Source organism: Somniosus microcephalus, chromosome 10 (assembly GCF_052327205.1).
Source record: "Somniosus microcephalus isolate GS21.2 chromosome 10, FLI_Smic_1.0, whole genome shotgun sequence".
NCBI classification, from domain to species: domain Eukaryota; kingdom Metazoa; phylum Chordata; class Chondrichthyes; order Squaliformes; family Somniosidae; genus Somniosus; species Somniosus microcephalus.
Window position 1 is genome coordinate 104428339 of NC_140996.1, and position 16559 is coordinate 104444897.

The 16559-nt window shown below is 45.0% G+C and overlaps 1 protein-coding gene across 1 annotated transcript in view; it reads right to left on the reverse strand.

Annotated features, from left to right (window-relative positions):
• LOC147111592 (protein diaphanous homolog 3-like) overlaps positions 1-16559 on the reverse strand; it is a 1088834-nt gene that overhangs the window by 985344 nt on the left and 86931 nt on the right. The window contains exon 3 of the mRNA XM_085998659.1: positions 11481-11657. Within this exon, the coding sequence (XP_085854785.1) occupies positions 11481-11657 (177 nt within the window). The remainder of the gene's footprint in view (positions 1-11480; positions 11658-16559) is intronic.

Genomic DNA, 16559 nt, shown 5'->3' on the forward strand with positions numbered 1-16559 from the left:
TTGCATATAACACATTATCCTCAACATTAGTTCTGATCAAAGGAGAAGTGAAAGCATTTGCTACACAAACAAAACTAAATACAATAAGCAAGTATCAAATTAACTGCACACATAAGTGATCCTTCTGAAAAGAGAAAACTTTGGTTTTAATCGGTAGGTGGGAGGTAAACGGAGGATGAGTATGCGTACTTCTGGCGAGATGCATTTAAAACAGAAGCAATTCAAGATATGGCAAATGAGCATCTTGATGAGCTGTTCATACATCTTTGGACTTCTCACTTCTAAATGGCTATAATGTAAAGTACCAATATCCATTCAACAAGCCTCCATTTGGAAACTGCTGGCTTGTTAGTAATATTCCTCAACAGTTCAGTTCTCCAAATTGGACTGCTTGGGAAATTAAGTACTCTGCAAGTATAAACCACATCTGTGATTGCAATAGTATAATCTACAATTCACATCCAAAAGTTTAAGCTTGTCAGATTAGAGTGTCAGGACGTTCCAAAGTGCTTTATAGAACATATAAGAACTAGGAACAGGAGTAGGTCATACGGCCCATCGAGCCTGTTCCGCCATTCAATAGGATCATGGCTGATCTTCAACCTCAACTTCACTGAAGTACCTTGGAAGTCTAACCATCTTAAGTTACACCCTGTTTTCATGTCAACTGTTATTTGAAAAAAAAACTATTCCAGATTTTACAAAGTCCAATTCTTCTCAACTGTAATCCATGTTGGTTTCATCTAGTCACATGAGCTATGAATTTAATTATTCACTTAATTCATGACATTATCAATTCCTTATTATTTCAATTTAACCACACAGCCAGCAACAAACACTTTCCATATCTTTCAAGGGAAAAAGCAGCTGCAGAAAATAATTTTACGACTAGCTTCTAAATAGATATTCTCAGAATGTTAGTCTAGGAACTAAGCTACCAGTTTTTGGTTGGTCATCCAACTGGTTCTATTTGACCAAATCAGAAGGAAAGGTGATGTGGACTACCCAAAGCAAGAACAATTTATTGAAATATTTATAACTAGCTGAAGTGCCCGGCAGTGCAGAGAGGATTTTTGAGGGAATGTTGTTGTTGGAAGAGAGAGAGCGAGCGACCGGGGGGGAAAGAGAGCGGGCGAGCGAGCGACCGGGGGGGGGGGGGGAAGAGAGCGAGCGAGCGACAGGGGGGGGGGGGGGGGGGAAAGAGAGCGAGCGAGCGACCGGGGGGGGAAAGAGAGCGAGCGAGCGACCGGGGGGGGGGGGGGGGGGGGGGGAAAGAGAGCGAGCGAGCGACCGGGGGGGGGAAAGAGAGCGAGCGAGCGACAGGGGGGGGGGAAAGAGAGCGAGCGAGCGACCGGGGGGGGGGGGGGGGGGGGGGGAAGAGAGCGAGCGAGCGACCGGGGGGGGAAAGAGAGCGAGCGAGCGACCGGGGGGGGGGGGGGGGGGGGGGAAAGAGAGCGAGCGAGCGACCGGGGGGAGAAAGAGAGCGAGCGAGCGACCGGGGGGGGGGGGGGGGGGGGGGGAAGAGAGCGAGCGAACGACCGGGGGGGGAAAGAGAACGAGCGAGCGACCGGGGGGGGGGGGGGGGGGGAAGAGAGCGAGCGAGCGGCCGGGGGGGGGGGGGGGGGGAAAGAGAGCGAGCGAGCAACCGGTGGGGGAGGGGGGGGGGAAGAGAGCGAGCGGCCTCGACCTCACTCTATTGCTAATGAGCGGATAATGAGATGCTAATGAGCGGAATTTTGAATGTTTTTTGGATACCGCGGGCGCAATTTTTGTCTGGCCAAAACGTAAATACGCTTACGACCGTTCCGGAATCGTAAGCTTTCTTTTGATGTAACGCACGTGTAGGTACGCTCTATAGCTTTCGAGTGTATAGCCGGACAGACACACACCGAAGGACAGACAGACAGATGTATCCGTTTATATATGCAGATTCACAAGATTTCCCAAATCACAGAGGAAAGAAAGGTGGCTTTGCTATGTGTAAGGTTAACTTCATTCAGACTACAAGGAAGACCATGTCAAAGGTAGGTAAATAGGCATTTTTGTTCGATCACTTTAACTCCACCGAGAAGAGGAAATAATCACACAAAACCCCAACACAACAGAGCAATTGAGTTCATCTTGGTGGGGGATCAGAAATCAGACACTTTTTCGCAACCAATGTCGATCAAACACTCTAAGATCAGGTTCAGCATAGCCAGATGCAGAGCAAAGTTGTCTCTAATCCGTTCTAAAACTTGTCCTAATAACAACATCAGAAGGCCATCCCTGATTACAACAAAGTCAAATTTTCTGAATTAGCCAGCGTTAAGAGTTCTTTGATCATACCTACAGTTTAGTAATAATTTTTGCTCATTATGCTAGATTCAAACCCAGGTCCCAAAGGTACATTAACCTACTCTGTCACCCATTCCATCTATTCAGTGACCTCAACTTTACACCAATTTAGGACTGAAGCAGCAAAAATATAGCATCCTTTCTAGAGTACCATAAACTTTAAATGATTAAAATAGTGAGAACTACTCCCCATTGAAGTCACAGAAATGAAATCTAGGTAACGTTTAACATTAACTAATAAAGTAGTCATAATGCTGGTAGAAAAAGTTTCAAATTTACCCATCGGTTCTCTGGCTGACAATTCTCCAAAGCATTTAGCAGAACAAAGTTTAGGTGAGCATCTTTCTAATCAGTAAAGATTCCAAGAGACAATCAAATACCTTGAACTATAAACATTTTCATACTGAAAACTAAGAGAAAAGGCTCTTGCTATAACAATGTAGTCAAATTTCACTTTAGAAGCACAAGGTCGCAGGTGAAAATTTTGCATAATAATTGCTTGGAAAATGAAATTGCACACAAGTGTGTTGGCGAAAAAAAACTGCAGCAAAGCCTAATGGCACAAATTCCTTATGCTATGTACAGAACAGCAGCACTGTACATGAGAACTTGGAGTTCATTCACACACTAGTTACCACGAAGTAAAACCCAGAGCTACCAGTGGAACTGTTTCCAGTGCATAAGTTTAAGGTCTCACTGACCTCCATCCCAATGCTATGATCGGACTCCCATCAAGCAAGTCTCTGCACTGGAAGTGAATCCTCATAAAATATACTCCGGAATTTTTAAAATGGAGTTAAATTGCATATCATGACCCAAAAGGAAAACCTATTACATTTCCCACCGTAGCTTATGAAAACTTAAGATATTTAAGGGGCGGGGCAGGGCATATTTAATTACTACGATCAGGGAAGCATGTAGCAAGAACAACGTAGTTGTAATGGGAGATTTTAATTTTCATGTAGACTGGCAGAAGCAAGTGGTAAAGGCAATCAATTTCCAGAATGTACTCGGGACAGTTTTCTGGAACATCACGTTTTAGAAGCTAGAAGGAATAACAGCGTACTGTGGCGGAGCAACTAAAGGACTCAGATCGTTTGTATATAATTCCCCTTAACAACATGTTAGCTACAGCCTGAGTCTGTATCTTTATTTACACTGTTTACTGTACAGAGTGTGGTTACTTTAACAGCGCGGGTAAACGTGATGACGTCATGCCGTTCATCACGTGATCCCCCACTGGCGGGAAGAACGTGATGACATCATGACGTCAACCACGGGACCGCCCGAGCAGTCCTCGTGGAGCCTCTGAACTGAGCAGACCTACACTCGATGTTCTCCTGTAGTTACTTGTTTAAACCTATTCGTTTCCATTAAACTTCGTTTTGTTTGATCGCCTGAGTGGACCTCAGTCTTTGGATAGGTACTAGACATTCCTACATTGGTGACCCCGACTTTTGCGAACAGTTTTCGCAGAAGATACTCAACATGGAAACGAACGCCGTTACCTTGAAGCTACCGCAGTTCTGGGAGCAACAACCAACCACGTGGTTCATCCAGGCTGAGGCCCAGTTCGCCATCAGGGACATCGTTGCGGATCAGACCAGTTATTATTACGTGGTCTCCGCCCTAGACAGCGCCACAGCCTCGCGGATCGTCAGCCTATTTGGTAGCCCGCCTGCTGATCGCAAGTATGACACGTTAAAGGCACGGTTGCTACAGGTCTTCGGGCTCACGAAGTCGGAGCGCGCCCGCCGGCTGCTCGCTATGCCCGGCCTCGGGGACTCCAAGCCGTCCGAGCCAAATACTCACACTCCTCGGTTCCGAACCGGAATGCTTCCTCTTCAGGGAGCTATTCCTCAGCCAACTACCGGAGCAAGTTCAGGCTGCCCTAGCCAGGTCCGAAGTCACAGACTGCACGGAGCTTGCTGCTGAAGCGGACAAGATTTTCGCGGTGACACAGCAGTACTGCGCTGCCACGAGGCGCCCATCCCCCACAGACGCTGCTCCAGCTCCTCAATCAGCGGGGTTGTGCTTCTACCGCGCCCGTTTTGGCACGAAAACAAGATGCCGCTGCCCTCCCTGCAGCTTTTCGCTCAAAAAAAACACATCTACAGCAACCCAGGCGAAAGAGGACCGGGTCTAACGAGTGCCCCGCGGCTGCAACGGCCATCGGAAATTCGGGAAAGCTTCTCTTCATCACCGACTCCCTATCTGGTCGACGTTTCCTTTGCGACACCGGGGCGCAGTGTAGCATCCTACCTGCGTCAAATCTCGATATACAAGCTGGAGGCCACGGCCCCTCCCTCGTGGCAGCTAATGGCGCGGACATTCGGACCTTCAGAAGGCGGCGGGTCCAGGTGCGTTTCGGCAGCCAGCGCTTCCACTGGGAATTCATCACGGCCAAAGTCTCGCAGGCCATCCTCGGGGCGGATTTTTTGTGCGCCAACGGCCTCCTGGTCGATGTCAGGCACCGTCAGTTGATCAATGCGGCCATGTTCCACTCCATCCCGTGCCACCGCGGTAACGCCATGCCACGCACTGTCTCCTGCGCGTTCCCACCTCCGAGGAGGCGAGTGAAGACCTCTGGAGAGTTCCCAGATCTGACCAGGCCCAATTTCTCCTCCTCGGCCACGAAACATGGTGTAGAACATCACATCACCATTACTGGCCCCCCGATTTACACAAGGGCCCGACGACTCGAACCCGGCAAGCTTGCGGCTGCGAAAGCGGAGTTCGACACGATGGAGCGGCTGGGGATTATTCGCCGGTCGAATAGTCCCTGGTCTTCGCCTCTCCACATTGTTCTGAAACCCGGTGGCGGATGGCGGCCATGCGGCGACTACCGACGCCTGAACGACGTCACCACTCCTGATCGGTACCGGATCCCGCATATTCAGGATTTCCCGGCCCATTTGGCGGGAAAAACTTTTTTTTTTTTTTTTCCCCAAAAGTCGACCTCGTCCGTGGCTACCACCAGGTCCCCGTGCACCCGCAAGACGTCCCGAAGACAGCAGTCATCACCCCATTCGGCCTGTTTGAATTTCTGCGGATGCCGTTTGGCTTGAAGAACGCTGCAAAGGCTTTCCAGCGCTTGATGGACTCAGTGCTTCGGGACCCAAAATTCCTCTTCGTCTAACTCGACGACATCCTCATCGCCAGCCCTAGCAAAGAGGAGCACTTCTGCCATTTGCGCACCCTCTTTACACGCCTCAGTCAACACGGTTTGATTATCAACCCGGCCAAGTGCCAGTTCGGCCTGCAGCAGATTGATTTCTTGGGCCATCACATCAGACGGCGCAATTCCCTTACAGACGAAGGTCGAGGCGGTTACATCTTTCCCGCGCCCACAGACCGTCAAGGCCCGACAAGAGTTCCTCGGGATGGTCAATTTTTATCACCGGTTCGTCCCTAAGGCGGCCCTGCTTATGCAGCCCTTGTACGAGGCCCTCAAGGCCAAGTCCGGTAAGGATCCGATCAGCTGGGCGGCCGAGATGGACCAGGCGTTCGTCGACACCAAAAGCGCCTTGGCCAACGCAACCATGCTGGCGCACCCACTTCCAGGTGCCACCATCGCCCTTACCACCGACGCGTCGGACTATGCAATCGGCGCAGTGCAGCAACAGTGGGTGAATGGGACGTGGCAACTGCTGGCGTTTTTCAGCCGTCAACTACGGCGAAGCAAAAGAAAGTACAGCACTTTCGACCGGGAGTTGCTGGCCCTTTTTCTAGCCATCCGCCATTTCCGGTTCTTACTAAAGGGACGTCCGTTCATGGCTTTTGTAGATCACAAGCCACTAACGTTCGCTATGGCCAAGACCACCGAACCGTGGTCAGCTCAGCAACAACGTCACCCGACGTTCATTTCAGAATTCACCACGGACATTCAGCATTTGTCCGGTAAGGACAACCTGGTGGCGGATTGCCTCTCCCGCGCGACTGTTCACGCAGTCCAACTCGGAATCGACTATGCCCTAATGGCTGCGGATCAAGCCTCGGACCCAGAGGTCCAATCATACAGAACCAGCCCCTCTAGCTTCCAAGCAGCCGACATCAAATTCCATGCCGCAGGCACCACGCTACTTTGCGACGTCTCCATGGGAACTCCCCGCCCTATCGTACCAATCACCTGGCGCCGAAAAGTGTTCGACGCCATACACGGGTTGTCACACCCTGGCATGAGGGCCTCGCAAAGGCTGATGTCATCAAAATTCGTCTGGAGGGGTATGCACATGGATGTCCGCGACTGGGCCAACACCTGCGTGGTCTGCCAAAAGGCCAAGGTACAGCGTCATGTAAAAGCTCCATTGGTCACTTTCGCTGTTCCGGAGCGTCGGTTCGACCACGTGAATGTGGACTTCGTGGGGCCGCTTCTACCTTCTCAAGGTTTTGCACACATCCTCACAATGGTAGACCGCACCACTAGATGGCCAGAGGCAGTTCCTTTGGCTACGTCTGCCGAAGTGGTGGAAACCAAAGCTTTCATCTCCTCTTGGGTTGCTCGTTTCGGGGTACTGGCAGACATCTCTTCCGATTGTGGACCGCAGTTTTCCTCTGAGCTCTGGAACGCTGTGGCTCAGGGGCTCGGCCCCAAACTACATCGCACCACCGCCTATCATCCACAGGCGAACAGCCTGTGCGAACGATTCCACAGATCGCTCAAAGCCGCTCTGCGGGCCAGTCTTCATGGGTGGACAGACTTCCATGGGTCCTTTTAGGTCTTCGTACAGCGCCCAAAGAAGATTTGCAATCATCCTCGGCGGAACTCGTATATGGCCAGCCACTACGAGTACCAGGGGATTTCCTCCCATTTCCAACAGAGCCATGGTCCGCATCCCAGCAACTCGTCAGCCACCAGGAGGCAGCCAGATGTTTCGCTCCAGTGCCTACGTCGCATCACGGCTTACAGAGAGCTCCCATGTCCCAGCTGAGCTGAAGAGCGCAGAGTACGTGTTTATCCGCCACGACGCTGACCGGGATCCGCTCAAGCCCCCTTACACTGGTCCCTTCCGCATCATAGAGCCGGGAGACAAAACCTTTTCGGTCGATATCGGAGGTAAACCGGACCACATTTCGGTCGACCGGTTGAAGCCGGCACACTTAGACCTGGACCGCACAGTCGACATCGCTCAACCGCCAAAACGTGGCCAACCGCCCACAGTCGCTGTGCCAGATCCACCACAACCACCCGCCAGCTCGACCACCGTCCATCAGCTTCCACTTCAGGGTTACAGAAGTCGCTCGGACAGGCTTGTCAGGCCTCCTCGCCGTCTCACTTTTGCTGTTAAAGACAATTCTGGGGGGGGGGGGGGGGGGCGCATGTGGCGGAGCCACTAAAGGACTCAGATCGTTTGTATATAATTCCCTTTAACAACATGTTAGCTACAGCCTGAGTCTGTATCTTTATTTACACTGTTTACTTGTACAGAGCGTGATTACTTTAACAGCGCGGGTAAACGCGATGACGTCACGCCGTTCATCACGTGATCCCCCACTGGCAGGAAGAACGTGATGACGTCAACCACGGAACCACCCGAGCAGCCCTCGTGGAGCCTCTGAACTGAGCAGACCTACACTCTATGTTCTCCTGTAGTTACTTGTTTAAACCTGTTAGTTTCCATTAAACTTCGTTTTGTTTGATCGCCTGAGTGGACCTCAGTCTTTGGATAGGAACTAGACATTCCTACAGTACTCGATTTAGTGATAAGTACTGAACCAGAATGTGTTAACAATTTGACTGCAAGGGAACATCTTACACAGTGACCATAATATGACTGAATTGGATATTGGATTTGAGAGGGGATAGGAGAGTCACAAACCAAGGTTTTAAATTTAATAAAGGTAAACTTTGAAGGGATGAAAAATAAAATGGCCACAATAAACAGGGTTGAACTGTTAATCCGTAAACCTACAGACAAACAGTGGCAAGTATTAAAAGAAATATTTGGTTCAACACAAAATCAACACATACCCTGAAAGGCAAAAGCTCCACTTCTGCAGTTAAGCAATCATGGCCAACAAACAAAGTAAGAGACAATATTAAGCTGAAAAAAGGCTTACACAAGTGCAAGCAGAAGTGGAAATCCAGTAGACTAGAAGAGCTATAAAAACAAAAAATAGATAATAAAGGTATAAAAGGGAATATTAAAAAAACAAGATATCAACGCTAAACACAAAAGCTTTTTATGAATATATTAAGTGAAAGAATGGTATGAGGAGAGATGTGGGCCCATTAAAGACTGTTGCAGGTGGACAAGAAGGAAATGGTAGACTTGTTAACTGAATATTTCGTATCCATTTCACAGAAGAGGATAGTACCAGTGGTACAAGGGAATCAAAATATAAGTCAAGGTGAGCAACTTTACAGATCAGTATGATTTTTTTTTTTTTTTTTTTAAATGGAGACAATAAAAGGGACTTAGGTCGACAAATCTCCGGGAACTGATGGTTTCCACCCTTGAGATTTAAAAGGAACAGGTGGGGAAACTACAAATGAGTTTGTCATAACTTTCCTAAGTTCTCTAGATTTGGGAATTTTGCCTTTGGATTGGAAAATTGCTAACGTTACTCCATTATTTAAGACAGATAGGAGGGACAAACTACAAACTTGTCGGTTTAGCATCAGTTGTGGAGAAGTTACTGGAATCTATCAGAGACAGTGTAACTGAGCACTTGAACAAATATAAGCTGATTCAAGAGAATCAGCATGGATTTGTGATGGGTAGGTCATGTCTGGCTATACTTGAATTTTTTTATTTTGAGGAGATCACCAACATGGTGAACAGGGAAATATCTATGGATGATTTCTATATGGACTTCGAGAGGACATTTAGAGAAGTTCCGCACAAGAGATTACAATCAAAAATGAGAGTGCACAGAGGTAACTTTGTAATGTGGGTGGTAGAAAACACAGTAGAGATAAAAGGTACTGTACTCTGATTGGTGGAATGTGACAAGTAGTTTTCCCCCCAAAGATCTGTACTGTGGCATCACCTTTTCACCATATAAATCAATGACTTGGATTAAGGAATAGAGAGTTGTGTATACACAAGTTTGCAGGTGGACACTAGAGTAGGAGGTACAGTAAGTTGTGTAGATGGGAGCAGGAAGTTATAAAAGGGACATAGGCAGATTAAGTGAGTGAGCAAAACTGTGGCAGTTGGGTTTTAATGTAGGGAACTGTGAAGTAATTCACTTTGGATCCAAGAAAGACAAACTGGAATATTTTCTTAATGGCAAGAGACGAGAAACAGTACAGGAGCAAAGGGATTTTGGATGTCCACGTACACAAATCACTAAACGCGGTTGCACAGGTACAAAAATGGAATGTTGGCCTTTATCTCAAGGGGTTTGAAATATAAAAGGAGAAGTTATGCTTCAGTTAGACAGACCCCCACCAGTGTATTCGGTTTTGCGCACAGCACCTCAAAGGATATATTGGCCTTGGAAGGGTACAGCGCAGATTCATCAGAATTATAGCAGGGCTAAAAATTTGCACAAGCTTGGGTTTGTATTCCCTTGCATTTAAGGGTGATCTAATTAAGGTTTTTAAAATGACAGACTTATTCACTAGAGTAGATACAGAGATGCTAGTTCCTCTGGTGGAAGAATCAAGAACAAGGGGGCAGTCTTACAATTAGAGCTAGGCTATTCAGGAGTGAAATCAGGAAGCAATTCTTACACACAAAAGTTGCTGAAAATGTGGAATTCTCTCCCCCAAAAGGCTGTGAATGCTGGATCAATTGAAATTTTCAAGACGCAAGATCGATATATTTTTTTTTAATTAGGCAAGGGATATGGATGCAGTTGGGGTACAGATCAGCCATGATCAAAGTGAATGGTGAAACAGGCCTGGGGGCTAAGTGGCCTACTTCAATTCCTATACTGTATTATGAAAAACTAGAGGATTATTGCTCTGTAGAGATGGGAGTCCCACAGCAGAATCTGTCCAGCATCCCAAGAAAATACAACATTTATTAAATGAAAGTTTCAGAAGCTAACCTTCATAGCATATTACTTCATCTTAAATTTTTAATTATTTGTCAGAGTTTATCACATACTATTAGTGGTTGTGACAGGACAACGATGCAATTTGGAAGCCGTAGCATTTTTACAAAAGATGTCCTGCTGCTGTAGTTTCCAGCTTGGCATTCCTTTATGCTTTTTTGACAGAGCATTAGATATACCAGGAACGCTAATGTGACATTATATTACATACAAAAATATAAAACACAAGTAAACTTCTCATTTTAATCATTTTGGCTGACATGTTGGAAATAATAAGGTGGCCAAAGATGGTAAACAGAAGGACACATTTTAATGTCTCTTTTCATGTTTTCTATAACCAACACAATTTGTGAAAACCAAACGCTGCATTTCTTTTCCATGTTTTAAATGTCTAGAAACAAATTTTTACATTAAACTAAAATCACAATTTATTGCAGAACAATGCAAAAGAAAATTTACCCACATACCCTGCAATTATAACTAAACTTAAGTACATATAGTTGTTAACACCGCAGATCAGAAAATCTACCCAAGTCACAGAACACATACTAGGAGTTGGCAAACAATTGGTCGGTATCAGCCATGGGAACATTTTCACTAGCTTCTAAGAAGAGTGCATTTTCAGAGGTGAAGAAGCTCATTTTATGTCAACTCGATTTCAGGGAATAGGTAACTCACAGTGACAGCAAGAAGCGAAAGGCCTCAACAATTAAAAATAGTCGGACAACCTCCAAGCAACACTTGTACTATCAATTCACAGGCATGCATAAAAAGAGCAACAAAATTACAGACACTGGAAATTAGAAACAAAGACAGAAAATGCTAGAAACACTGCAAGTCAATCAGCATCTGGGGAAGAGAACAATTACAATCGCGTGCAGCATTTCCTATTTTTGTTTCACCAACATTCATGTTGAGCTACTCTTTTTGGTTAGAATAATTCAAGGCATCTTCAAAACATTCCCGATCCAGTATAATAATTATTACTGAATTTAAAAGAAAAGCAGAGATTAATTTCATGAACAAGCTTGCATGCAATTGTACAACTATCAAATATTCAGTAACTTGGATTCAAAAAAAAACAAACACAACCAGACTGTGCGAGCAGCAGACCACTAAGCAAAAAAAAAACTTACCATCATTTTTTCGAAGAGTAAATTAACTTCCTTTTCTGGCAGCTGCTTTGAAGAATATTCGTATTCTGGCGATATTGCAGAACAGTCACTCCTGGAAAGTTGTGCATGTTTAAGATTTGGAAGAGGATGCCTACCTCGTCTGCTGCCTGGAATTCGGATACTGGCAAATCTATCCAGCTGTAAAACGTAAAAAAAATCAAGTGAAGTATTTACAACCATCTTAGTTTGTACAATTGTAGAACACACTATTTGCTGTAACTTGAAAAGTTGACCAACTTTTATGGGCCATCATGCTTCACGAGGACAAAAGACTGGTTGCTGAGAGCTTTGCAAAATAAACTGTTTGACTTGTAAGCTGTGGAAGCTGCCAATTGTCTTTCAACAGATATGGAAAACAAACTTTTAAAGTTCTGTGGAAACAGACTATTGACTGTGGAATCAATGCAAAAACAGAAACATCTTCAGACTATGGAATGTACCTAGCCTTGAAACCCACGGATACTCAACGAATTATTGATAAGGAGAACTGAAAAACAACCGATGACCATTGTGCCATATAGTTAGGAGCACGTACACAGTGGGAGGGTTGCCAAGTTTTAATGCATAAAAGATGCAGTAAAAAAAAACACCCGGGGCTGCAGTCGGGGGCTACCTGGTCAGTTGCCAGAAATCATACGTCTAGTCACTGCCAGATTGACCACTCGCTGGTGTTAGTACGTATGTGGTGTTTTGCTTGAGCTTAAAGTAAAAGGGATAGCTCTATGTATGCGGAGGTATAATTGGGAATTATTATACGTTACAAGACTATCGGATTACTTGCAATCTCTTTATCTGGTTATCCACTTTGGTGGCAAAAACAGGAAGACAGATTATTATCTGAACAGCAATAGATTGGGAAAAGGGGAAGTGCAATGAGACCTGGGTGTCCTTGTGCACCAATCGCTGAAGGTAAGCATGCAGGTGCAACAGGCGGTTAAGAAGGTAAATGGTATGTTGGCCTTCGTAGCGAGAGGATTCGAGTACAGGAACAAGGATGTCTTGCTGCAGTTGTACAGGGCCTTGGCGAGACCACATCTTGAGTATTGTGTGCAGTTTTGGTCGCCTTATCGGAGGAAGGATGTTCTTGCCATGGAGGGAGTGCAGCGAAGATTCACCAGACTGATACCTGGGATGGCAGGAATGACGTATGAAGAGCGATTGGGTCGATTAGGCTTATATTCGCTAGAGTTTAGAAGAATGAGAGGGAATCTCATTGAAACTTATAAAATTCTAACAGGACTAGATGTTCCCGATGGCGGGGGAGTCCAGAACCAGGGGTCACGATCTAAGGATAAGGGGTAAGCCATTTAGGGCTGAGATGAGGAGGAATTTCTTCACCCAGAGAGTGGTGAGCCTGTGGAATTCTCTACCACAGAAGGCAGTTGAGGCCAATTCATTCAATATATTCAAGAAGGAGTTGGATATATTTCTTAAGGCTAAAGGGATCAAGGGATATGGGGAGAAAGCAGGGACAGGGTATTAAATTTGGATGATCAGACATGATCTCATTAAATGGCGGAACAGGCTCAAGGAGCCGAATGGCCTACTCCTGCTCCTATCTTCTATGTTTCTATGTTTCCAGCTGATGTTTAAGTAAAACAAGTTTTCACAGATTCATTGGGTTTTGTGTTGTCTGTTCGACGGGTCAGAACTTTGGACTGGGCGAGGGGCGATTTCCACATGTCTTACAAATCTAGTAATCAATATCCAAACTTCAGATAAAAGATACACAAATTGTCAATGAGCTTTAAGAAAAAGACAATTATGCCAATATCTCTTCTGCCTCATAATTTAAGTAACCAACACTTGGAAACATTACCATCGTAATAAGAACATAAGTCGGAGCAGGAGTAGGCCATACGGCCCCTCGGGCCTGCTCCGCCATTCAATAGGGTCATGGCTGATCCGAATCTAGACTCACGTCCACTTCCCTGCCCTCTCCCCGTAACCCCTAATTCCCTTATCTGCTAGGAAACTGTCTATCTCCATTTTAAATTTATTTAATGTTGCAGCTTCCACAACTCTCTGGGGTAGCAAATTCCATAGATTTACTACCCTCTGAGTGAAGAAGTTTCTCCTCATCTCAGTTTTGAAAGCGCAGCCCCTTATTCTAAGATTATGCCCCCTAGTTCTAATCTCACCCATCAGTGGAAACATCCTCACCGCATCCACCCGATCAAGCCCCCTCACTATCTTATATGTTTCGATAAGATCGCCTCTCATTCTTCTGAACTCCAATGAGTAGAGGCCCAACCTACTCAACCTTTCCTCATACGTCAACCCCCTCATCTCCGGAATCAACCGAGTGAACCTTCTCTGAACCGCCTCGAGAGCAAGTATATCTTTTCTTAAATATGGAAACCAAAACTGCACGCAGTATTCCAGGTGTGGCCTCACCAATACCCTGTATAACTGCAGCAAGACTTCCCTGTTTTTATACTCCATCCCCCTTGCAATAAAAGCCAAGATTCCATTGGCCTTCCTGATCACCTGCTGCACCTGCATACTAACTTATTGTGTTTCATGCACCAGGACCCCCAGATCCCTTTGTACTGTAGCACTTTGCGGTTTCTCTCCATTTAGATAATAACTTGCTCTTTGATTTTTTCTGCCAAAGTGCATAACCTCACACTTTCCATTATATTCCATCTGCCAAATCTCTGCCCACTCACTTAGCCTGTCTATGTCCTTTTACAGGTTTTTTATGTCCTCCTCACTCACTGCTTTCCCTCCCATCTTTGTATCGTAGTCTATATACTAGTCACTATATTGATGTGAATGCTACGCATCATCCAGGGATATGACAAAAATATCTCATGGCCTATAGGTACTGAAAACCTCAAACTCCTTCAGTGCTACTGGCACAACCAAGTTATGTGGGTCCCTCATAACAGAAACAAAACTTTTTCGCAATTCAATTATAAAATATTCAGTTGCCAGGCTCCGATATCACTAATTTTCTTATGTTCCTAAATTCCATTTTCCTCCTTTTCAGATGGTCCAACTTAAGCTAGAAACTCATCAAGTGACACAATGCTTGGAAGAACTCCAAATCTCATTACTCCTTAGCACACCACATGGGAATGTTAAGTCACGAAAGCAGGATTGTTTTTGCTACGAACCATTTTTTATTTGACAACCTCAGTAACAAAGATACAACATACTGCAGCAAAGAATAATGGAATATAGCATCAAAGAAGTGACAAACAGGATGTATTCCTGTACACTACTCCCATTATTACAGTCAATCCAAAGCTTGACATTAGCATGCTGGCTAAGTGTGGAAAAGAAAAACACACTTGATGTCCCCAAACATTTAGGAATGGTTAGAAACTGGTGAGATTATATTCAGCTATGATTATTTTTGTTTTGTTGTGATGTTTGTTTCAGTATTATAACTTTATGGTGACTGTTGATTTCATTAAATTTAGTGAACGGTTCAGGCCACTTCATGCAGCAGCTTAAACAGATGGCCCTTTATTGGCCATCTGTACTTCTGCTGGAGATGCCCTGCGATTGCAGAAACCTAATTGGATGCTTAGTTAAGCATAGCTGCTACAGTCTAAATTGTCAGCAGATTTTTGTCATCAGACCTTACGAAAACAGTGGTAATTAAAAAAGGTACCACAGACCTATGACAGGATCAGGAAGGGGTACAAATCTATAATATACATGTTATAAATCAGCTCGTCAATGATTTCAGAGAGAAGAGCTCCTGTATCAAATGTGCACGATTGGCTCTTGAAGTTCGCAAAGGATTGTTCCCTTCAACCTCTTCCGGCTGCTGCTCTTCCTCCTCTGACTAATTCAGAGGACTGGAGTGTTGCTAATGTTATACCACTATACAAGAAAGAGAGAGGGATAAACCAGCCTGACGTTGGTGGGGTGGGGTGGGGTTGGGGGGGGCGGGAGGGCAAAGTTATTGGAAACCATCATCGGGGACAAAATAAACTTTCATTTGGAAAGGTATGGATTAATCAAAGTGAGCCGCACGGATTTGTTAAAGGCAAATCGTGTCTGACTAACTTGATTGAATTCTTTGACGAGGTAACAGAGAAGGGAGTTCAAGCTAATGCAATAGATGTTGTACAAAAGGGACTTTGCAAAGGCATTCCCAGCCTGCTCTGCCATTCAATAAGATCATGGCTGATCTTCTACCTCAACTCCACTTTCCCACACTATTCCCATATCCCCAAATTCCCTTAGTATCCAAAAATCTATCAATCTGTCTTGAATATTTAATTGCATAAAAATCCATGTGAAAATATAAAAGCAATATTGCATTTACAATCAAAAAGAAAATCCCAACAGCAGAACACGTGTAAGTAGATTTATTATGAAACGTATCTAGAAACTAGTTTTATTGCTGCTAACCGAATCAAAGTAGACTAAAAATTTACTGAATTACCTTTCCAAACTGTAAACACTAGAATACCGTTTCCTGGACAACAGAAATCTTCAATTATAATCATTCTCCTGCACAATGCCAAAATAGACTATAAAAACTTAAGTTACCACTTGCCTGAAATGATCTAAAAACACGAGAGAATAATTTACACTAAAAATCCTTCACCCAAGTCACAATAAACTAAAAGAAATGGGGTTTAATCCATTCACAACTATCAGGCCAATAGGTTTATCCAAGCAGAACAGATTTGGTCATCAAATATTCAATTGGTTTCTGTAAGTCGTTATGGTGCATTTTAACTCTGAATTGTGATTCAGTTGACATTTAGACAGAGCAGGCATTTGCCAGCGCCCCAATTTTAAAAAGCAACCCAATCTGTTAGCAGACAAACACTTGTGAATTTTAGTGAAAAGCCAGTTGAGATCTCAATTCAATTTTTACAGACGCATAGTTAGTAGTACAAGGGGTTCCTCGTGTGCCCATTTTCAATTTTTTTTAAATTATATCAGTTGTCCTTTTACCTCCTCCCTTCCCACTGTCCAGGGCCCCAAACACTCCTTCCAAGTGAAACTGCGATTTACTTTTACTTCTTGCAATTTAGTATACTGCATTCGCTGCTCACGATGTGGTCT